Below are 23,984 nucleotides of genomic sequence, written 5' to 3'. Positions count from 1 at the left end.
GATGCTTCAGCTACTGAGTTGGGAGTTGAGGAATTGTGATTAATCAACATTTGATAATATTATTTACTCCCCCCAATGGGGAAGGATAGTTTTGTAGCTGAAGTAAAGGACTGGGAATCAGGAGATCTGGATTCTACTCCCAACCCTGCCACAGAGTTCTCGTGAGACACCATGTAAATAACATAACCTCTCTTGGCTTTGGTTTCCCATGTGTAAAACCTCATTTAGGTGCAGTTAGAGTTATTATTTGGGTAGTGTGCCGAGACCCCTACATAGAATGTGGTATAGCACTGATATTTCTGAAAAATGTGCAAGATTCCTCTGACTTACAGTAGTTGCTTCCAGTTAATTCTCTACTTGCTCTTGGAAAAGTCTTCTCCCTGGGTTTCAGAAGTTAGCCGTGTTTTGATATCTCTTCCTTTAGGAAACAAAAATTCTCTTCTAGTTTCTTTCCACTTTATAGTGTCCTAGTCAAGATTCGTCTTTGGTTTACAGGGAGATGTGCCAGTTGGTTGTTTAGGGATTTTTAAAATTCTGGCAGCAGCCGCACACCCCTAATGAAAAGACAGGAATAAATGACTTGTCTGTTCTTTATTTACCACTTGCTATGGGAATTCAAAACCAAATTAATATTTGGCTCATATTAGGATGCTATTGCTTTTTTTTTTTTGGTTACTTTCAGGAGGACTAGGTGTACACCAGAAATAAACACAATAATTAATCAGGACAGCATGTTAGCCACTGGGCCTGTCTCTCCTCTCACACAGGTGAAGTTACTCCTGATTGACATCATTCATATGAAAGATAAATCAGGCCCTCTATAAATGCGCCATCTGTATAATCCAAACTGTTTGGAGCCCTCATTAGCTTGAACAGGTCATATGAAACAGAAGTTACCTAGCTCTGTACCTACCCTTTCCTCTGAAGCTCTACCCTCTGTTAGTTTATCTTAAACTATCATAATTAGAATTATATATTAAAAACCCTTCTGTTACCAAATAACACTGTAGATTATTAAAACTGAAATCATTTTTAAAATCAAATTTACTTTTCAATAGTGACACTCATTTTAGTATTTTATACTTTGCTAAAGTTGGGTTGTGAAACTAAGCCAGTCAGTTTTCAGGAATCACTTGTAAAATTCTCTGGCCTTTGTTATGCAGGAGCTCAGACCAGATGATGATAATCGTCTTTTCTGCCTCAAAATATATATATCCAGGGGTTTCACTCTCTGCATGCAGGGACTGATCCAAAGTCCACTGAAGTCAATAGAAAGACTCCCATTGACTCCAGTGGGTTTTAGTCAGATTCACAGTTAGCTCCACATTCTGCTCCTGTATGTTAGTGCAGTGGAGAGCAATGCTTAAATGGAATAAAAACCTGGCTTTAGTTTAACTATTGGCTTGAATAAAATTATGAAACATTTCTGTTGCTCTAAAGTTTTATAAAACCCTTCCCCTTCCTCCAGAATCGCACAGAGTCCCTACTGTGGTGGGCTCTGTGCCATGCAGGTATTATAGACCTTCTATGGCACCTCCTCAACTCCTGCCCTCTGCAGCATTGGTTCTGCTGCTGGAGGGCACTGTGCACCCATTTGGGAGTGGCAGGATTTGTCCCACATGCTTTTTAAGCTCACCTGTGCCAAGTGGCTTACCCAAATCTGCAAGCTCAATGAATGTGGGGCAAATTATGGATTTGAGCATGCAAACAGATTACGTGACTGCACATCCAAATACCCCTTTGCTCCTGGAATTATCTGATTTGTGTGGGCCAAGGACAATTTGTTCAGTCACATACACAATTTGTGGATACAGGGGGGCTGTGCACAAGTCTTGTGGGCATAACTTGGGTGAGCGACTTTGACTATTTATAACCGTTTTCTCTACATTAGATCAGAACATGTAGAGAAACACTTCAAATGTAGCCTTCTTCAGTACTCCATTGCAAACAGGAAGGACCCTGTATAGCTATTTATTTCAACAGCTAACCTGCCACAAATGCTTCATCCCTGGCTCATAGTCTCTTAGGAGATGAACAAGATGATCAAATGGAGCATTTCCACCACTAGCTTCTACAGCATGATTGTCAAAGGACCTCATTACGGGCCTGATACAAAATCCATAGACGTCAATGGAGACTTTCCATTGAATATACAGTACAACCTCAGAGTTAGGAACACCTCGGGAATGGAGGTTGCTGGTAACTCTGAAATGTTTGTAACTCTGAGCAAAACATTATGGTTGTTCTTTCAAAAGTTAACAACTGAACATTGACTTAAGACAGCTTTGAAAGTTTACTATGCAGAAGAAAAATGCTGCTTTCCCTTTATTTTTTAGTAGTTTACGTTTAACGCAGTAGCATACTGTATTTGCTTTATTTATTTATTTATTTAATTTGTCTTTTTTTTTTTTGTCTCTGCTGCTGCCTGATTGTGTATTCTGGTTCCAAATGAGGTGTGTGGTTGACTGGTCAGTTCGTAACTCTGTTGTTCGTAACTCTGAGGTTCTACTGTAGTGGCCTTTGTATACAGCTCTAGGGTCTCAACCCTGCTTCTGTTTAAATGAATAGTAAAAAGCCAGTTAACTTAATTTGTGCCGGATTAGGCTTTTGGTTAACTGTTCCACTATTTGATCTTTACTGTGAAAGGTCTAAGAACCTTTAAAGCAGTCATGTAAAGAAAGAGAAGCTGCTCTTACCGTTGTCTTCTATTTTGGAAAACCAGTTGCCTAATGTTAATCTGCTTTCCAGTATAATATTTTAAAACTACAGTGAACTCCATCAGTAAAAGCTCTTCCTACAAGCCTACCCAAGTGAAAGAGTTAGGGAATATTAAATGCAGTAGGAAAACTACTGCAGGTCACTTGTGTTCGATTTTTCTATTGCATGTGTTATAATGCTGCATGGAAACTGGGAGGCTAAAAGGCACACAGTGTTCCTTCTGCCCGACAGTACCTTTCCTGCAGTGGTGAAAAACAGCAAAATATTCTGCTGTGCTCCTCCGACACCACACCTGAGGTAAATAAACTGTAAATAATTTGAGAATTCAAAATAGGGTGCTAAAGGAGTGAAAAGCTGATGGAATTTTTTATAACTTCATTTTTTTTTTTGCAGGGGGAGGGGCAGAATTGCCAAAACGTAAATTAACACACGCAAAACCTAAGTTTAAAGAGACATCAGGCTAAAAATACTATACAGTATTTATAGCAGCAAGTTTCCTTACCTCTGTCAGGAATATGTTAATTAAATCTGTGAATGTTTTAAATGGCTTGCTTACTTTCACCATCTGTGATACTTAGGGCTGGGTTTTGTTTTTCTTTTTGTGGATGGGGAGGTTGTACTTCACTTAGCTTGGACAGTGAGGGCTGAACTACATAGCAAAGTTAGGTTGGTATAAGCTACGTTGTAAATTGAAACCAGTATAGTTGATGCTGATATAACTCCCCATGTAGACGGACACTCTTATTCCAGTGTAAGAGCAGCATTTTTGGTTTAGATTTCAATTCTTGGGAAGGGGTTTTAGTTAAACTGAAAAAAAGTCATTCAGACTCGATAAGAGTGTCTATGTTGGGGAGTTATACCAGTACAACTGTACTGATGTAACTGGTAACATTTCCCATGTGGACCAGGCCTGAAAGTACAGTATCAGTTTCTCTTTTGTGACTTGTAAGCCCTGCAAGAGAATGTTTAACAAAACCTTTCTGTTAACCAAATCTAGATTTGGACTTTAAAATCTCCCTTTTAATTCAAGGATGAATGACCTGACTTAACCGCAGTGTTAAAACTTCTACCCTTATTGATAGTCACAAGCAGAGCAGGTTACTACTTGAATTGAGGGAATTGTCTGTCAGATGTCTGATATCAGTGCCCTGGACAGAACTACCATAGTCAGAGTGGGCCTGTTTCTGTTGTACTAAATGGGAGTTTTGCCATTGACTTCAACAAGAGCATCATCAGCCCTGTTATCACCATAGCCTGAACGCATTGAAGGCTGATCCAAAACCCTTGATGTCAATGGGAACCGTTTGAAAGGGGAAAATGGTAGTCCAGGGTTTTTCACCTTTGCTCTGCACTGTTCCCCATTCTTGTGAGACCCATGATCCCATCTTCCAGTATTTCTTGCTTTACTTCAATCCCTAGCTCCTGGAGCCATTTCATTATCGTGCACAAGTTTTAGTGTTATGGTTTGGGGTGCAATCCAGTCAGTGAGGGGTTGTGTCACCACTTGCCTGCAACCTTGGGTGCCTTACAATTAGGGCTGTCGATTAATTGCAGTTAACTCATACGATTAACTCAAAAAAATTAATTGTGATTAAAAAAATGAATCACGATGAATCGCAGTTTTAATCTCACTGTTAAACAATAGAATACCAATTGAAAGTTATTAAATATTTTTGGATGTTTTTCTACATTTTCAAATATGTTGATTTCAATTAAAACACAGAATACAAAGTGTACACTACTAACTTTATATTATTATTTTTTATTAAAAATATTTGCACTGTAAAAATGATAAACAAAAGAAATGGTATTTTTCAGTTCACCTCAAACAAGTACTGTAGTGCAATCTCTTTATCGTGAAAGTGCGCCTTACAAATGTAGATTTTTTTTTGCTACATAACTGCACTCAAAGCAATGCAAAATTTTAGAGCCTACTCAGAGCCTACTCAGTCCTACTTCTTGTTCAACCAATCACTAAGACAAACGAGTTTGTTTACATTTACGGGAGATAATGCTGCCAGCTTCTTATTTACAGTGCCACCAGAAAGTGAAAGCAGACATTCACATGGGACTTTTGTAGCTAGCATTGCAAGGCATTTACGTGCCAGATACGCTAAACCAGGGGTAGGCAACCTATGGCACGTGAGCTCATTTTCAGTGGCACTCACACTGCCCAGGTCCTGACCACTGGTCCTGGGGGCTCCACTCCTGGCCTGGGGTACTGGCCGCTGGCCCCCTGCCAGCTGGGGTTCCGTCCGCCGGCCCCGCTCTGCCCACTGCCGGCCTCGGGTCCCAGACACTGGTCTGGGGGCTCTGCTACCAGCCTGGGGCTCGGCAGCCACCCCCAGCTGTGGCTCACTGGCCCCAGCCTGGGGCAGTGAGGGGTGCAGGCAGGGGCAAGAGGGGGTGCAGCTCAGCAACTCCACCTTAAAAATTGTTCCAGCACCACTGTACTGGGATATTTTTAAGTCTTGATTTGCTGCTTACATCACTATCACGCCATTTGGAACAGCACACTGTGTTTGACTTTGAGATTAGAATGTACATGCAAGAACTGGAATCAGAATTTTCTGACCGATTCAAGATTTCCAGTGATTTGGCCCAGTGCTTTCTTTTCTAATTAAACCTGAAAAGTTCAATGAAAGCAACTTTGATTTGTCTGTATTTCAGTGGATGGGTACTGAAGATTTCGAAATGCAGCTCATTCAGTTAAAAAGCTCAGCATGGTGGGCATCAAAGTTTGGAGATTTGCGGAGTGTACTTTAAACTACCAAGAGAGATCATGGGGCCTCTATTCTGACCTGCTGGATGCCTCTGCCAGTGAAATTTAACTGTTTGAAGAAAATTGCATTTGCAATGCTTTCAGCATTTGGATCCACATACTTGTGGTATTTTCACACATGAAATCTGTCCTCTGTCCCTCTCAGAGCCGGTTAACAATTGATCACTCAGAAGCCTGTGTGCAGCTTAAAGTATCCAAATACGTGCCAGACATTGGAAAACTCAGCAAGGAAAAGCAAGGGCAAGGATCACACTAAACTGATGAAGTGCGCTGTAGCTCACCAAAGCTTATGCTCAAATAAATTTGTTAGTCTCCAAGGTGCCACAAGTACTCCTTTTCTTTTTGCGGATACAGACTAACACGGCTGTTAATCTGAAACCTGTCACTAAACTGATAAGATCTGCATTTTAATTTAATTTTAAATGAAGCTTCTTAAACATTTTAAAAACCATATTTACTTTACATGCAACAATAATTCAGTTATATATTATAGACTTATAGAAAGAGACTTTTTAAAAATGTTAACATGTATTTCTGGCACACGAAACCTTAGATTAGAGTGAATAAATGAAGGCTTGGCATACCACTTCTGGAAGGTTGCCAACCCCTGTGCTAAACATGCTTTGGCCACAGTTCCAGAGGACATGTTTCCATGCTGATGACACTTGTTAAAAAAATAATGCATAATTAAATTTGTGACTGAACTCCTTGGGGGAGAATTGTATGTCTTCTGCTCTGTTTTACCTGCATTCTGCCATATATTTTGTTTTATAGCGTCTCTGATGATGACTCAGCACGTGTTCATTTTAAGAACACTTTCGCTGCAGATTTGACAAAAGGCAAAGAAGGTACTAATGTGAGATTTCTAAAGATAGCTACAGCACTTGACCCAAGGTTTAAGAATCTGAGGTGCCTTCCAAAATCTGAGGGGGACAAGGCATGGAGCATGCTTTCCGAAGTGTTAAAAGAGCAACACTCCGATGCAGAAACTACAAAACTTGAACCACCAAAAAAAGAAAATCATTTGACTCAGATGATGAAAATGAACGTGCGTCGGCCTGCTCTGCTTTGGATCGTTATCGAGAAGAATCCGTCAGCATGGACACACGTCCTCTGGAATAGTGGATGAAGCATAAAGGGACAGATGAATCTTTAGCGCATCTGGCTTGTAAACATCTTGTGACGCCGGCTGCAACAGTGCCATGTGAACTCCTGTTCTCACTTTCAGGTGACATTGTGAACAAGAACGAGGCAGCATTATCTCCTGCAAATGTAAACAAATGTCTGAGTGACTGGCTGAACAAGAAATAGGACTGAGTGGACTTGTAGGTGCTAAAGTTTTACAATGTTTTACTTTTGAATGCAATTATTTTTTGTACATAATTCTATATTTGTAAGTTCAACTTTCATGATAAAGAGATTGCACTATAGTACTTGTATTAGGTGAATTGAAAAATACTATTTATTTTGTTTTTTACAGTGCAAATATTTGTAATAAAAATAAATATAAAGTGAGCACTGTACACTTTGTATTCTGTGTTGTAATTGAAATCATTATATTGGAAAATGTAGAAAACATCCAAAACTATTTAAATAAATGGTATTCTATTATTGTTTAACATTGTGATTAATCGTGATTAATTTTTTTAATCACTTGACAGCCCTGTTTACAATGCTTTGCTGCTGTAGCTGCCAGCCTGGGACTCTAATAACCAGCCTACCAGAATACAGGTCACACCCTGATGTGTCTGTGTGCTAAACTGCTGAACCAGGGCTGTCCTCTCCCTAGCTGCATGTCCACTGCTCCACAGCCCCACTTTGGCTTCCACAAGACTTGGTTACAACCAGCAAGGGGACCCAACATATTCTTAGGCCTGAATTCCCCCCGAACCATGTGCTCTGCAAATGTCCAGCCCTCTCCTGGGCAGCTCAGAGAAATAATGGACTTTCATTGTGTCTGCCTGAAGAGCGGGATGGTCAGACAATCAAATACACATTCCATTGTCTGGGTAAGATCTGTTTACCAACTTTCCTTCATATGCCTGGTTTAAACACACTTTATTAATAATTCCAGCATATATCCACAACTCTTAATACACACTACATCCATACATCACCCAAGGATATTAATGATCAGTGAGCTATTAGTTTTCAAATGATATCTCATAAGTCATATTTTGTAGTAAAATTATTATAATAGTTTGTAGGGTATGAATGACCAGTGCTTATGGTCACACTCAGCTTACTGAAAAAAGAAAAGGAGTACTTGTGGCACCTTAGAGACTAACAAATTTATTTGAGCATAAGCTTTCGTGAGCTACAGCTCACTTCATCGGATGCATCCGATGAAGTGAGCCTTAGCTCACGAAAGCTTATGCTTTCACGAAAGCTTTCACAAAAGCTTAGTCTCTAAGGTGCCACAAGTACTCCTTTTCTTTTTGCGAATACAGACTAACACGGCTGCTACTCTGAAACTCAGCTTACTGTCTTTTTTTAAATGAAAATTTCTAGCCCTCGTGGTTGCAGAGAAAATCTTGAAAACATGACCAGCGTGCATCCTAGAGGCTGAGAAACCAGAAGAACAAGTTTCTTATTTTTTTTTTTAAACATCTCATGGCTTATCAGCCAATCTCATGGTTTTGGGGGGCTCAAATCATGATTTTTGAATGTCTGGGATTGGCAATATTGTATAGGTTATTCTACTACAGTTTAGGTAAATCAAAGGACAGGAATGGCTAAAATGGCCCAGCGAGTTCATCAACATGGCTCTAGGCCACTCTGCTCTTTCATACAGCGATGCAAGCCATGCAGATTACAGGTCCCAGCATGCAGTGCTCCATCTCTAGCTAAGCAGCTCTGTCAGCCTGACCAATTGGATCAGGATGGGGCATTGTATGCTGGGAACTATAGCTCTGTGCCAGCATGGCCATATTAACAATGGAGTTAGGGACTCTTGCCATCTGCTCCATGGGATGCAAATCTGGTGGAATTCCTGGAAACTTGTTTTAATACAGCACTCGGGCAGAATCTGGGTGCCCCTGATTTAGGATCTGTAGCTACCTGTAGGGTTTGATTTTGTTTTTACTACTTTACACGAGCAGGGGGCAGTCCAGTCACCATTCTTAATATGACCTTATTGCTGGTCACCATTGAACTTTAATGAGGAATGTGTGCTGTCTACATACAGGGTGTGAACTGTGCTGAAATTTTGAATTTAGAAGTTGTCTGTCATTCATGAAACTCCATTGAAAGCTGGGGTCAGGGCAACACCAATACGCCCAAGCAAATGCTGCTTTAAAAAAAAATCAAGCTGTTTTCTCAGTGTCAGTTTTCAAAAGAGGCTTGTTTAGTGCAGAGCTGCATTCAGGATGAGTTTTTAAAATGTCAATAGTTTGAGCACAAAGAAGGCTCCTCTACAGTGGAGAATATTGTGTGTAACCGAAGTGTCAGGACTGGCTAGTGTGAAACTGTGCATCCTCACAATGAGTCCTCTGTCACTTGCATTTATCCCTGCACCACCACAGAGCATTATAATAAATTAGTCCATGTTTGTCTAGACAGACCAAGTACAGCATACACTTTTCGCACATTGCCCTGTCAATGTGCCTCAACCCTCTTCTGGCAGGAACCATTTCTGTAAGGGAGAGTATAGCCCATTCGCCATGGCCATTCAGTGCACCACCTCAGACAGCCAGTTAGGGAGCAAATGATGGTGGTGTTTTTCGTGATGTGGACACCTCTGTGATCTTGGAATTGGACTGAGACTATCAGACTCCTTTCCCTTATGCCACGGAAAACAATGAGAGAGTAACCTCTAAGTTAGAATTGGAGAGTTGAGATTAAAAGGCTCTGAATTGTATTACCAATCTGCAACCTACTGGATGTCCGATTCTCCCCTGAAAGGTGACTGTGGCAGAGATTGTCCGTGTGATTACAGAAAAGCAGAGTTCGTAAGGGAAATCATGACACTCCTTTTGTGGCTCAGTGCACATGGCTGCCAGTAGAAACCTGTGTTGGTATTTTGTTTGGTTTTTATGCAATGGTTGTCATAAAATAGTCAACATTTCCCCACAGTTTCCAGACAGCAATATTGGAGACATCACAGTCACTTCTTATCCCAAGGACAGATGCATACTGCTGCAGTAAGATACCACTGTATGGAAACAATGGTGAATGCTGACTTTTAATGGTGTTAAATGTAAATAGTTCCGAGAACAATAACAAAAATAGCTGTTGGGAATGGCCTATTTTTGAAGCTCTAAACTGGAAAAAGTAAAGGTTTGCCAAATTGCTAGTCACCGAGCATGTGTGATCCAAGAAGTGACTAACTTTGTTGTGTTTGAGAGTTTAAGGCTTATAAATACCACTGGATGGACACACCTGGAGACTGAAATCCTTTATCTGAGCCAAATCCTTGTCTCAGTGAAGTCACTGGCAAAACTCCAATGGGAACAGGATTTAGCCCCTAACCCACAGAGTAGGTACAGCATGGGCTCCAGCTATGCAGGCTTCCCTCTAGTGACCTCTCTGGTGACCTAGAGATTCCACCAGCTTCCATTCCATTTCACCCCTCAGCCTCCCTTTGGCGAGTGCCAGCTAGTGCAGCCTTTTATGGAGGCTTTTGTGAAGAGGACGCTTGTCCAGTAGAACTGGACTGAGATCACAAATACATTTTTGTCACATAAACTGGTGTTTGTGTTGATCGCAGTGTTTTCTGAAAGACTGCAGAAATTAGTGTAGCACAAGTCAAGTGTTTATTTTCAAAAAGTGCTCCATCTTGGCTCAACCCAGAGCACTGCATGCTGAACATGTAGTCTGTGTGTGCTGTGTCTCTCTTCAAAATGAGGACAGTTATGGAGCTCTTTGTAGAATTCCATAGGCTCCTGCAGTTGCATCTCTACACTAACAGACAGTATGATCAGACTTCTGTCTCCATGCTTGGACTGGAACAAGCAAGGAGGAACTATTGATATAAGTGTGAACTAGCTGCTAATGGGAGAGTTGCTGTAACTCTGTAAAAACAGCCTATGTGTCTGTCTGCTTAACCCAAAAGGACGCCTGTTCAGCTAGTCAGCATTCATTCCTGGGGGAGCTGCTTTTCCAACCGCCAAGAACAGTCCTCATGTCTGTAGATCAACATCTGGCAAAGGGAACATTCCCTCGTATTAATTATTTTTAAAGGAAATTGCTTTTCCTTTGTTAATGACTGTCTCAGTCTCCTCCTACTTCCTTCACTTTGCTCTCCCCGTGATGCTGACATTTTGGGGTTGTGTAGTTCTCAGGGCTGAGTGGAGAAAGAGTCCACACTCGGCATTGGCGTAATATGAGAGAGCATCCCCAGAGTAATAAAGGATCTGGCCCGACACCAGAGCCAGAGCTTCAACTCCCCTCTCCAAACTACAAGCAAACCCTCTCCTTCTCCTTTTCATGTAATCAGCAGGATAGAAAAATTGGGGGATGTTGTCAAAGGCACAAAGGGGAGTTAGGTACCTACCCAACCTGTCTTGAGCATGTTATGTGCCTAACTCTCCCTTGAAAACCTCCCCCGTCATCATGATTAACTAGGGCCTTGTAAAACATGATGGGAGGCACACTTGGAAGCTCTTTGGGGAAGGCATGTCTTTTTGTTCTATGTCTATACGGTGCCTAGTACAATGAGGTCCTGTCCCACGATTGGGGCTCCTAAGTGCTACTGCAACACAAATGATTGCTAATGCAGGGACACTAAAAAGAGTGCCCTGATGTTTTAGGAATGTGGATTGTAAATGTTAGACAACCCTTGAAGTTATTGGTGCAGCAGGCTAAAACCACTACTTTCTTCTGTTACAGGCCGTGGCTTTTTATATTCATTGTGGGCAACCAGGAGCACCAATAAGACTCCTAGGACTGGCACTGGGCTAATTCATTTTCTTTCTTTCTTTCTTTCTTTCTTTCTTTCTTTCTTTCTTTCTTTCTTTCTTTCTTTCTTTCTTTCTTTCTTTCTTTCTTTCTTTCTTTCTTTCTTTCTTTCTTTCTTTCTTCAGGAATAAATGTCCCATAAATAAATAATGCTGTCCTGAGGCTATTTAATTCTTTTCCAGCTTATTTAGCAATAATTACAGAAGTCTGTATCCTTGATTTTCCTCTCACTCAAACCAGGTAAATCTGCTGGAAACAAAAGCTTCACTGGTATGGAACCAGTGTAAACAAGAGGAGAATAAGACCCTGTTTATGTCTCATAAGATCATATAATATTGTAAGAAAAAATACCTAAGACCTTGTCCTGAAAGATCTCAAAGAGCTGCACAAATTAAATATGGAGGGCACAGATCCTTAGAAGGTTCAACAGGGTGAAGTCCATGGAGCTATGCTAAATTACACAACTGAGGATCTACCCAGTACAGTGCCCCTGAAATGTGTCTGCCTCTGGGACCACGGTAGTGCTCAGCACGCTGCATGGCTGTGAGGATAGGGAATATTTTGTCCAATGCCAGTGGGCAAATCCCAGCTCTTAGGAAAAGTGCTGTGGGATCCTTAATGTTACTGTGAATCTGTCAGGACTCCAGTCTGTAAGGTTTCCTGCAAAGGACCCAATCATAGCAAATTGCATTTGGAAATAGAGTAATAGGGAAGTGGTGCTCATCTTAGGGAGCATGAAGGGCTGAATCCACCCTGCTGAGAACTGATTCCAGTTGGGGTTTTTTTTATACCTGATTCTTGCAACATGGGAGCACACATGCAACCTCAGAAAAGTTGGTGGCAGAAACAGTTGAAGAAGCCGCTGGCCTTCTCCTATGGACTCCTGAGCTCTGGGACCATCCCACCTTACAGGGTCCTAGATCCAGGGCTCCAGCCTGAGCCCTAATGTCTACACTGCAATTAAACAGCTGCGGAGTCTGAGCCTTTAGCCTGGGCCAGCTGTCAGTTTTTAATTGCAGGGTAGACATACCCGGACAGGTGCTGCAGAGACACAATCCCACGAGGGAAATCCTAAGGGATGGTTGCATGGATTTGTGTGTATGTCTCTTGCCAGGATTTGGAACTATACATACACTCCCAGTGCAGATTATATGAGCTCCTGGCAGGCCTAATGTGTCCTGGGTTAGGGCAGGAGGAAAGTTACGGGGGTGCCAGCCAACATACAGGTGCACTTTACTATTTATACACAATGTATGTCCACCCATTTGAGGGCATTTCTTTGTCAAGAAAGAATTTGGTCTTACCCTGTCCAGCCTGTGCCTGCTATTCAGATTCTACGTTAATGGGATTCTTTGTGCCCTTATTTCTCCAGGGCAGCCACTGACCATAACGTTGATAACACCACAGAGATGCTCAGAGAGTGGCTGAAGAATGTGCAAAAACTGTATCACTATGTGGAGTGGAGGCCGATGGAGGAGCCTCAGTGAGTATCATGGCCAGTGATTTCCTGAATAGTTTGGGGGTTTCAATATCAAGATTATAGAAATCTTTAAACCAATGGTGGTTTAAACAAATGATTGTTGCAGGATTTACATTCAGATTCTTTAAGGGCCTGTCTCAGCAAAGCACTTCAGCACATCTTTAACTTCAGGGGGAATACTCATGTGTTTAAAGTTAAGGACTTTGGCTGATGGGGACCTATCAGCAGAAAGCAGTTCTATTCAGTCATTTCCCATCTGAGCCTGCCTTCCTTGCACACCCAAAAATTCTCAGTGAAAGATACAATGAATTAACGATTGGTTCCTTATTTTCCAGGAGACTCAGGGAAACATGCTTCATCTCCCCATCCCTGGTCAAAACTCTGTTCCTGGCTTTCAATATTCAGTACTTTTCCATCCAGGGAATTAGTGCAAGACCCAGGAAGGATATCTTGAGGGAAACTATCATTTACTTAGAATCATAGAACCGTAGAATCATAGAACCATAGAATTATAGAAGATTAGGGTTGGGAGAGACCTCAGGAGGTCATCTAGTCCAACCCCCTGCTCAAAGCAGGACCAACCCCAACTAAATCATCCCAGCCAGTGCTTTGTCCAGCCAGGCCTTAAAAACCACCAAGGATGGAGATTCCACTATCTCCCTAGGTAACCCATTCCAGTGCTTCACCACCTTCCTAGTGAAACAGTTTTTCCTAATATCCAACCTAGACGTCCCCCACTGTAACTTGAGACCATTGCTTCTTGTTCTGCCTTCTGCCACCATTTTGAACAGCCTAGCTCCATCCTCTTTGGAACCCCCCTTCAGGTAGTTGAAGGCTGCTATCAAATCCCCCCCCCCCCACACACACACACTCTTCTCTTCTGCAGATTAAATAAGCCCAGTTCCCTCAGCCTCTTCTCATAAATCATGTGCCCCAGGCCTCTAATAATTTTGGTTGCCCTCTGCTGGACTCTCTCCAATTTCTCCACATCCTTTCTGTAGTGGGGGGCCCAAAACTGGACACAATACTTCAGATGTGGCCTCACCAGTGCCAAATGGAGGGGAATAATCACTTCCCTCGATCTGCTGGCAATGCTCCTACTAATGCAGCCCAATATGCAGTTAGCCTTCTTGGCAACAAGGGCACACTGCTGACTCATATCCAGCTTCTCGTCCACTGTAACCCCTAGGTCCTTTTCTGCAGAACTGCTGCTTATCCAGTTGGTCCCCAGCCTGTAGCAGTGCATGGGATTCTTCCATCCTAAGTGTGGGACTCTGTACTTGTCCTTGTTGAACCTCATCAGATTTCTTTTGGCCCAATCCTCCAATTTGTATAGGTCACTCTGGACTCTATCCCTACCCTCCAGCGTATCTACCTCTCCCGCAAGCTTAGTGTCATCTGTGAACTTGCTGAGGGTGCAATCCATCCCAACATCCAGGTCATTAATGAAGATGTTGAACAAAACCGGCCTCAGGACCAACCCCTAGGGCACTCCGCTTGATACTGGCTGCCAACTAGACATCGAGCCATTGATCACTATCCGTTGAGCTCGATGATCTAGCCAGCTTTCTATCCGCCTTATAGTTCACTCATCCAATCCATACTTTTTTAACTTGCTGGCAAGAATACTGTGAGAGACCATATCGAAAGCTTTGCTTAATTCAAGATGTATCACATCCACCGCTTTCCCCATATTCACAGAGCCATTTCCCCATATTCTCATCATAGAAGGCAATCAGGTTGGTCAGGCATGACTTGCCCTTGGTGAATCCATGTTGACTGTTCCTAATCACCTTCCTCTCCTCCAAGTGCTTCAAAATGGATTCCTTGAGGACCTGCTCCATGATTTTTCCAGGGACCGGGGTGAGGCTGAGGCTGACCAGTCTGTAGTTCCCCCGGATTCTCCTTCTTCCCTTTTTTAAAGATGGGCACTACATTAGCCTTTTTCCAGTTATCCGGGACCTCCCCTGATTGCCATGAGTTTTCAAAGATAATGGCCAATGGCTCTGCAATCACATCAGCCAACTCCCTTAGCACCCTCAGATGCATTAGATCCAGACCCATGGACTTGTGCATGTCCAGCTTTTCTAAATAGTCCTTCACCTGTTCTTTCACCACTGAGGGCTGCTCACCTCCTCCCCACACTGTGCAGCCCAGTGCTGCAGCCTGGGAACTAACCTTGTCTGTGAAGACCGAGGCAAAAAAAACACCTTAGCTTTTTCCACATCATCTGTCACTAGGTTGCTTCCCCCATTCAGTAAGGGTTCCACACTTTCCCTGACCACCTTCTTGTTGCTAACATAACTGTAGAAACCCTTCTTGTTACTCTTCACATCTCTTGCTAACTGCAACTCCAATTGTGCTTTGGCCTTCCTGATTATACCCCTGCATGCTTGAGCAATATTTTTATAGTCCTCCCTAGTCATCTGTCCAAGTTTTCACTTCTTGTAGGCTTCTTTTTTGTGTTTAAGCTCACCAAAGATTTCTATGTTAAGCCAAGCTGGTCGCCTGCCATATTTGCTATTCTTTCTGCACATTGGGATGGTTTGTTCCTCCGCCCTCAATAAGGCTTCGTTAAAATACAGCCAGCTCTCCTGGACTCCTTTCCCCCTCATATTAGCCTCCCAGGGATCCTGGCCATCAGTTCCCTGAGGGAGACAAAATCTGCTTTTCTGATGTCCAGGGTCTGTATTCTGCTGCTCTCCTTTCTTCCTTTTGTCAGGATCCTGAACTTGACCATCTCTTGGTCACCGCTGCCCAGGGTGTTACCCAATTCTACTTCCCCTACCCGTTCTTCCCTGTTTGTGAGCAGCAGGTCAAGAGGAGCCCAGCCCCTAGTTGGTTCCTCCAGCACTTGCACCAGGAAGTTGTCCCCAACACTCTCCAAAAACTTCCTGGATTGTCTGTGCACTGCTGTATTGCTCTCCCAGCAGATGTCAGTGTGATTGAAGTCTCCCATGTGATTTGGAAACTTCTGTTAGTTGTCTGAAGAAAGCCTCGTCTACCTCATCCTCCTGGTCTGCTGGTCTATACCAGATGCCCACCACGACATCACCCTTGTTGCTCTCGCTTCTAAACTTAACTCAAAGACTTTTAACAGGCTTTTCTCCAGTTTCATACTGGAGTTCTGAGCAATCATACTGCTCCCTTACATACAGCGAAACTCCTCCATCTTTTCTCCCCCACCTGTCCTTCCTGAACAGTTTATATGTATCCATGACAGTGCTCCAGTCATGTGAGTTACCCCACCAGGTCTGTTATTCCAATCACATCATAGTTCCTTGACTGTGCCAGGACTTCCAATTCTTCCTGCTTCTTTCCCAGGCCTCTTGTGTTCATGTACAGGCACCTAAGATAACCAGCCGATTGCCCAACTTTCTCAGTATAAATCAGGAGGCCTCCCTGGTTTCACCCTTATACTTGTGTTTCCTCCCAGTGTCCCACTTCCCCACTTACCTCCGGGCTTAAGTCACCATCTGCTGGTGAACCTAATTTAAAGTCCTCCTCACTAAATTAGCAAGCCTGCCTGCGAAGATGCTCTTCCCTCTCTTTGTTAGGTGGATTCCATCTCTTCCTAGCAATCCTTCTTCCTGGAACAATATCCCATGGTTGAAGCAAAGCCCTCTCTCCTACACCACCTGTGTAACCACGCATTTACTTCCACTATTCGATGGTCCCTACCTGGGCCTTTTTCTTCAACAGGGAGGATGGACGAGAACACGACTTGCGCCTCAAACTCCTTTATCCTTCTTCCCAGAGCCATGTAGTCTGCTGTGACCCGCTCAAGGTCATTCTTGGCGGTATCATTGATGCCCAGATGGAGGAGTAGGAAGGGGTAGCGGTCCAAGGGCTTGATTAGTCTTGGCAGACATTCCGTCAAATCCTGAATTCTAGCTCCAGGCGAGCAGCACACTTCTCGAGTTTCCCAGTCTGGATGGCAGATGGATGACTCTGTCCCTCTTAGGAGGGAACCCCTGATCACCACCGCCCGTCTCCTCCTCTTGGGAGTGGTGGTCGTGGAACCCCCATCCCTAGGACAATGCATTCCATGCCTTCCGGTTGATGGAGTTTCCTTCCGGTGCCTTCCCTCAGATGACTCTTCTAAACCATTCTCCATCATAGTACTTAAGTTGGTACTTAAAGGGACACTGTTGAGTTTAAAAAAGATCATAGAAATGTAGTGCAGGAAGGGACCTCGAGAGGTCATCTGGTCCAAGCCCCTGCACTGAGGCAGAAACACATAAACACAGACCATCCTTGACAGGTGTTTGGCCAACATGTTTTTAAAAGCCTCCAATGATGGGGATTCTACAGTCTCTCTTAGAAACCTATTCCAGAGCTTAACTAACCTTAGAGTTAAAAAGTTTTTCCTAACATCTAACCTAAATCTCCCTTGCTGCTGATTAAACCCATTACTACTTGTCTTTACTTTTTGTCCTACCTTTTTTAACATCCATATTAAAGAATAAAAATCTTCACCTATTAACAAGATTTCAGATTATGAAAGTGAGAGGATTTTTAAAAATCTAATTTAATTTCCATCCTTTGTGCTGTCTTTTTTTTTACTTTTTTGCATTTACAAGGACACCAAATTCACATTTGTATGCAATCACTTTCTCATTCAGGGTCTTATTAGGGTTTCTTTCTTTCTCCCATATCCTCATCAGTAAGGAAGATTCTGCTATCAGAACACAAACTCCAAGCCTCAGAACAATTATGCATATGTGTAACTTGACTCACAAAATTAGTCCCATTAAGTTCAGTGTTAAGGGTTAGTTTGTTGGGATGGGGCCTTAGGTAACAATGGCTAATGAGGTACAAGCCATGAAAGAATCCAGATCGCTCTCCATGAGCTGTGTTGGTTCTGCTGGGTGTAGGGGAGTAATGTGAACAGATGTGACTCTTAATATCTAGCAGGGAGTAGCTATATGAGGTCAGATCCTCAGCTGGTATAAATCAACATCATTGCACTGACTTCAGTGGAATGACACTGGTTTACACCAGCAGAGCATCTGGCCTACTGAATGAGAAGCTGTTTTTGACATCACCCCTTTTTCACCATAGCCATGTGTGAGGCAGGAAACGCTGAAGCACAGTGTGTTCTTTACAGCCTTGTGTACAAACTCCAGGAATAAACTTGGAATTGCTTTTCCTCAGAACCTGCCTTTTTATTTCTGGTCTCCTACCGCCTGGGTCAGTTGAGGTGACTGTCTGTTTTCCTTTTATGCTGAAGTTAGAAGGGCAATGTAATGACCAGGGGTGCTGCAGCATGGACGAGGCCAGGAGACAGTAACTGTTTTTCTTTCATAGGTCTTACCCCGATGAAATTGGGCCAAAACACTGGCCGAGCTCCAGGTTTACCCATGTGATGAAACTCAGGCAGGCAGCTCTGCGAACTGCAAGAGAAAAGTGGTCAGACTACATCATGGTAAAACAGAGGTTTGGTTTATTAACTACAGTTGGGCAGAACATTTTCAGGCAGTCATTCTGCAGCCATGCTCGGAGTGGGGGAAGTGGGCAGAAACAAACCATCTCTGAACTCTGATGAGTCCCCCAAATGGCTGCCAAAAGTTCCTCCCTTCTAAAAGAAGAGCTCTTTGTTTGCTCTGAATTCGGCTTGAAAAACACCTGTGGCATCAGCTGATCTGATCAGCAACAGACAGTGTGTATGAGGCCCCAGTACTGCAATTAGATCTATGTGCAGAGCCCCGCTGAGTATAATGGGGCTCGGCATGGGCCCAAGGATCCACCCACAGAAACCGGACTATGTTTGCCGGGGAATGTAGTCCTGCTGGTGCTGGGTGCCTTTTTTAGAATCCTGCTGGCTATCAGTGAAGTTTGGTGACACCAAAAAGAAGTTTGGCAGAACAGCATGGAAGGGTGGGATCCGAGCCACTTTACAGCAGTGATCAACAGTCTTGCTGTATCAGACTCCAAGTGGGTGGGGTGTGTCTGGTCTCAGGAACCACTGCTGCTATCTCTCCACATAGCACATAACATCCAGCGTGGGCGTTGGCAATGCAAGTCTCCCCCATGGTCTCCTTTAGGGGAAGAAGCAAGTTCAGTCTCTCTTCCCATTTAGTGGCCTTTCCACAGAAGCTGCTAATTAGTGCCACTGCTGGATGTGGTATTTTTATAGTGGATGCTTGTCTACTGGGAAATAGACTGAGCCCATCAACTCCTTTCACACGGGCTCTCAGTAGCCATGAGATGGTAACAACTTACAGTTACTGTCAACCTAGGTTGGATTCAGACCAGTGACTTAAAGGCAAAAGTGTCCCTAGCCCATTGCTAATCTCGCGAGCCATTCAACTACTGCCTCCCCTAGGAAGGGACATTGTAAAAGTTTATTACTTTATCTGGTGTTGAAAAAGTCCTTTCTCCCTTTTCCTTCTCTAGTTTGTAGACGCAGATAACTTGCTCACCAATCCAGAGACCCTGAACCTGATGATAGCAGAGAACAAGACCGTGGTGGCACCAATGCTGGAGTCTCGCTCTCTCTATTCTAATTTCTGGTGTGGCATCTCCCCTCAGGCAAGTCACATCTTCCGTGGGGTTAGTGAACAGCGTTGAGGGGGCTGCCGCATGTGTGAGCTTTCTCTGGAGTGTTGTATTAATTTAGGTGGAATATAGGGGCCCAAAGATGTAAACATAACCCAGTTACTGTCCAGCATTAAACAAGATTTGGTGTTTGGTCTACAGTGATCTCAGCCACGATGGCAAACACACCATTAAAATCTTTTTAACTGTTTATTAAAAATACAAAAAAGAAGGAAAAACAGTTAAAGCATTTGAAATGTAAAGTGTTAAGTGAGGCTTTCATTTTAACAACAACCCTTGTTCCCTTTCTCTTGAGCTGGAGAGAGTTTTAGAAGTAAACCCCTCTTGTTTGACCATCTCTTAGATCAGTGGTGGGCAACCTGCGGCCCACGGACTGCACAGCGTAATCTGCTGGTGGGCCGCAAGACAGTTTGTTTACATTTGCACGGCCGCCTGCGTCTCCCAGTGGCCACAGTTCGCTGTTCGCGGTCAATGGGAGCTGTGAGAAGTGGCGACCAGCATGTCCCTGCAGCCCGTGCTGCTTCCTGCAGCTCCCATTGGCTGGGAATGGTGAACCGTGGCCACTGGGAGCTGCAGGTGGCCATGCAAATGTAAACAAACTGTCTGACGGCCTGCCAGCAGATTACCCTGATGGGCCGCAGGTTGCCCACCACTGCCTTAGATGGTATCAGAGATGGCGATAACTGGCCTTTTGGGGAAAAAAGAAGAAGGCAGTTGAGCGGGGATGGAGATTCTGCTGCTGTTGCTGCTGCAGTCCAATCCCATTTCATCCCAGGTGGTCTCTAGGGTTCTGCTGGAGCTGGTAAAAGTGGTGATGTTATCTGGCTCCCTCTCTCTTTAGTTTGGTCTGGTCAGGACATCTCAGGATCAAAGTGATGGAGACACAGGGACCTGGGAAACGGGGGGGGGTGTCAGCTATGATGGTGAAGCTCGCTCCAGTAGCTGCCATCTCTTCTTCCATATTCTCCCCACCAAAGTCTCTTTCTTTAAAGACCCAAAAAGGGAGTGACGGGTGGAATAGTCCATCTCCTCATTATTTTGTCCACCAATTAGGCCTAGTTTCTGACATGCCAATTTTGGTTCATTGATTTCTTGTTTCTACCGAGCATGATTTTAACACAGTCTGTAAACCATATGAGAAGGCCCTTTTTGTCTGGACTAATTCAGTCTCTCTCTCTCTCTGGTTTTCATACATTTTCCCATAACCTTTGTTATTATAGGTTGTTGTGCTGTCTTAAGAACTTTTGCATCCTTTTGACAGTAAACTCACTATTAGGGTAAATTTGGAGGCCTTGTTATTACAATAGGGCTCTGCTCACACCCCATTTGGCCGAGTTATTACAACAGGGCTTCACTCACCCCACATTTGCCTGTGATGCTGTGGGGCCCACGTCAATTTTGCTGTCCTCCTGAGTTGCCTAGCAGTGCAGGCTGCTCTCTATTCTGAAGGGATGCTGCTCCACCTCAGATTCAAATCAGGCTGATTTGAGCATTAGACAGCCACCTAAGCTTGCTCCTTCCTCAGGGGCAGAGTTGCAAACCTCATTATGGTAGGAGACCCCGGAGGTAAATCAGGGGACGTGTCAGTCAGTTTTTCAGGATCCTTGGAATAAATGGGGGAGGGAAAGCTTTTAGGGAATCCTTTCCTGAGCTAGTGCTGTTCTGACTCTCTCTGGCTTGGAATCTTTCCTCCTTCCTCTGCCTCTGAGCCTTGCCCCACCTCCTTCTGTTGCTGGGTCCTGCTCTCCTGCTTCATGGTGGGGAGCAGCATGGGGTCAACCAGCTGCAAAAGCCATTAGAGTCTTGGCATGGCAGGCAGAGGACAATTGGGGTGGGTGGGGATGTGCTTGGGGATTATGAGGGTTTTTATCCATGTGGGACTAGGTGGCTCTTTGAATACTCCTGAAGGGCTGGGATCTCAGAGGAACAATAAGCAGGTGTGTGTGGTGGGGGAGGAGGTGGGGGCGGGGCAGGGAAGAGTTCTCATTAATCAGCCAGGAGCATGAAGGCCTGCGGAGACAGGTGGGGCTGATATGAAGGAAGGAAATAGAGAGATAAGAGCAGAGTTAACTCAGCGGCCATCCATTATTGTAGACGTCAGAGAACTTGGCTGCTGCTCCCTGGGGTTCTTGGTGCTGACCCCAAGCGGATGTTACAGTGTTCAATGTCATCAACATTTTGAGGGGCTGGGGTTGTGTTATCATCAAACGACAGCAGTGAACAAAGTGGCGTATAGCCTGGATGTAGAAAAGGCGAAATCCTGAGAAGACTGATCATGTTTTATGGGTGAGGTTGTTTGTAACCAAAAAATGCTGTGTAATGGCCCAATCCCACCAAGTACGTAAGAAAACACCAGTACACCCGCAGCTGCACTGATGTCTATGGGAGGTGATTCCTTGTGTTCTGTGTAATCTGGATGAAGTTAAATACCACGGATACATAATTTTAGGCTGGGTTTTCCAGTATTCTGGCACAAATCAATTAAGAATGTACTCTTCTCCATACACTACTCCATTGTGTGAGCATGTCTGCTTGCGCTTCGACCAGATTTATACAGTGCCGTATTCCAGTAACTGATTTAGAGAGGAGAATCAAGCCCTGTTCTGTTCACGGCACTCCTAATAATTTATTCCCTATCTATACTTTGGTATATATTACTAACAAAAATATTGCACACTCTAGAAATTATTATATTTTTAGGGCCATAAGGAGGTTGAGAGATTCCAAAGTTGATAAATGTCTCCTTGTCTGTAAATGAGTTTTGCAAGAGGATTAATTAAACAGAAACATCTTCAGATCCAGAGAAGATCATTTAATTTCAGGTTCTTTAATTGCTCTGACTCATACATATAAATATCTCCAATTCTATACTCCTGCCCTTACCCAACTCTTCGTTTTAATATTTTGAAGAGCCATCCAGAAATTCATTATTAATTTTATTGGTGCTATAGGGAAAAGAAGTGTAGAAAGAACTTCCTGCTCTTCCTTACTCTGTGGCCAGTCTGGCAACTCCTTATTCTCCCAGTGACAGGCCAGACTAAAGACTACTGATTTAAGTAAAAAATTGCAGGATAGCATCCTAAACTTCTTCAATTCTTGAGTTTGCTGTTAGGAATTGTTATTAGTAAACGTATGGATAAAGAAAGTTTAAAAATGCATGAGAATGCTGGTGGTAGCATCCCTTTAAGCCTTCGGAAAGAAGGGATCAGATTCACAGCTGACATCAGCATTGCTCGGTTGACTTTAATAGATCACAGCCAGTTTCTACCAGCAGAGGATTTGGCACAGAATGCTACAACTCTGACAACAAGTTTCCAGTTTTCCATCATTATTGATGTTAGCTGCGAAAAGACAGTAAAGAAAAGAAAAACAAGATGAAAATATGATCTACAGACTTCCTGGTAAATAATGGTTAGAGTGAAAACAAAACATCCACTTTTTTTTTCCTGGCCACTCCTAGTTTTTGCACTTCTAGCCGAACGGTTTCACACTCCTTCTGGTCCGTTTTCTTCTGGGGACAAGTGCAGGAATAGCAGCTAGAACAAGTATTGAAAAGCAGGGTGCAGCAGCAACAAGTGCAGAGCACAACATCTAACTTGTCAGGAAAATAACTGTTATTTGGCAGCAAAACTGACAGCTGGAGCCTTTCCTGATGATGCACGACTTATATGCAGAGCGAGAGAAAAGGCACTGTAAGATGTTTGCTGAACTTCCGTCTGTTGCTGGGATACTTGTGGAACATTCAGGAATTAGGGTTGTTGTTGTTTTATTTTATGATTATTATTTTATTTTAAGAAGATCAGAATTTGCTATGGATCCACACCAGTCCTTGTCATTGTTCAGCCATCTGATCAATGTATTAGGACTGCCTCAGCCTGAGTATTAGGTCGTTATTTCCATCACTGATTGTGTTAGTAGCATTACACGGGCAAAGGCCAGATTTAAGCCACCACAACCCAGGTTGTGAGCCCACAATGATGGAAGGTCCACCTGGGAGGGGAACACAGTAATATTCTAATCAAGCACCTTTCCTAGGCAAACTCCTTTGGTGAAGCCCCCTGGAATTCCAAGTGGACATGAAAGCTGTTCTGCCCTGGGGTGAATCCACCCTCTGGTACAGCTAGCCCAGAGATGCAGGAAGAAGACAAATTGAATACACTCAGTTTCTAGTGGGAGGAATCTGTCTCATTGTGACAAAAAGCCTGTTCTAGTTGCTATTGAGACAATGGGAAAATTCCCATAGACTTCAATGGATGCAGTATCAAGACCAGCGTTGTGTCTGTCTGACAGCTCTGCAACAGAAAGGGGATTTGATTTTTAAGGGGATTGCCGTAAAAGGGGAAGGGCCTGATACTGTGAGCTGCTTAGTATCCTCTTCTCCCATTGACTTCAGTGGAAGTTGAGGGTGCTCAGCACTTTGCAGGATTAGTCTTGGAGATGTGTGTGCAAATGTAGGTTTCAGAGAGTCAGGGAGTAATACCTGACCAGGCTGGCTTCGAAGCTTTTCCGCCCAGGAGTTTTGTGGTGGTACAGCTCAGGTCTCCG

The 23,984-nt window shown here is 43.6% G+C and overlaps 1 protein-coding gene across 3 annotated transcripts in view; it reads left to right on the top strand.

Moving 5' to 3' along the window:
- COLGALT2 (collagen beta(1-O)galactosyltransferase 2) overlaps window positions 1–23,984 on the top strand; it is an 86,301-nt gene that overhangs the window by 38,714 nt on the left and 23,603 nt on the right. For all 3 annotated transcript variants that reach the window (XM_073356651.2, XM_073356652.2, XM_073356653.2), the window contains 3 exons: window positions 12,771–12,881; window positions 18,189–18,306; window positions 19,278–19,412. In XM_073356651.2, coding sequence (XP_073212752.1) covers window positions 12,771–12,881; window positions 18,189–18,306; window positions 19,278–19,412 — 364 coding nt within the window. The remainder of the gene's footprint in view (window positions 1–12,770; window positions 12,882–18,188; window positions 18,307–19,277; window positions 19,413–23,984) is intronic.

Source organism: Lepidochelys kempii, chromosome 8, assembly GCF_965140285.1.
Source record: "Lepidochelys kempii isolate rLepKem1 chromosome 8, rLepKem1.hap1, whole genome shotgun sequence".
Lineage (NCBI taxonomy): Eukaryota > Metazoa > Chordata > Testudines > Cheloniidae > Lepidochelys > Lepidochelys kempii.
Note: the sequence above shows the minus strand (reverse complement) of the source record. Positions and strands in the feature narration are given on the sequence as shown.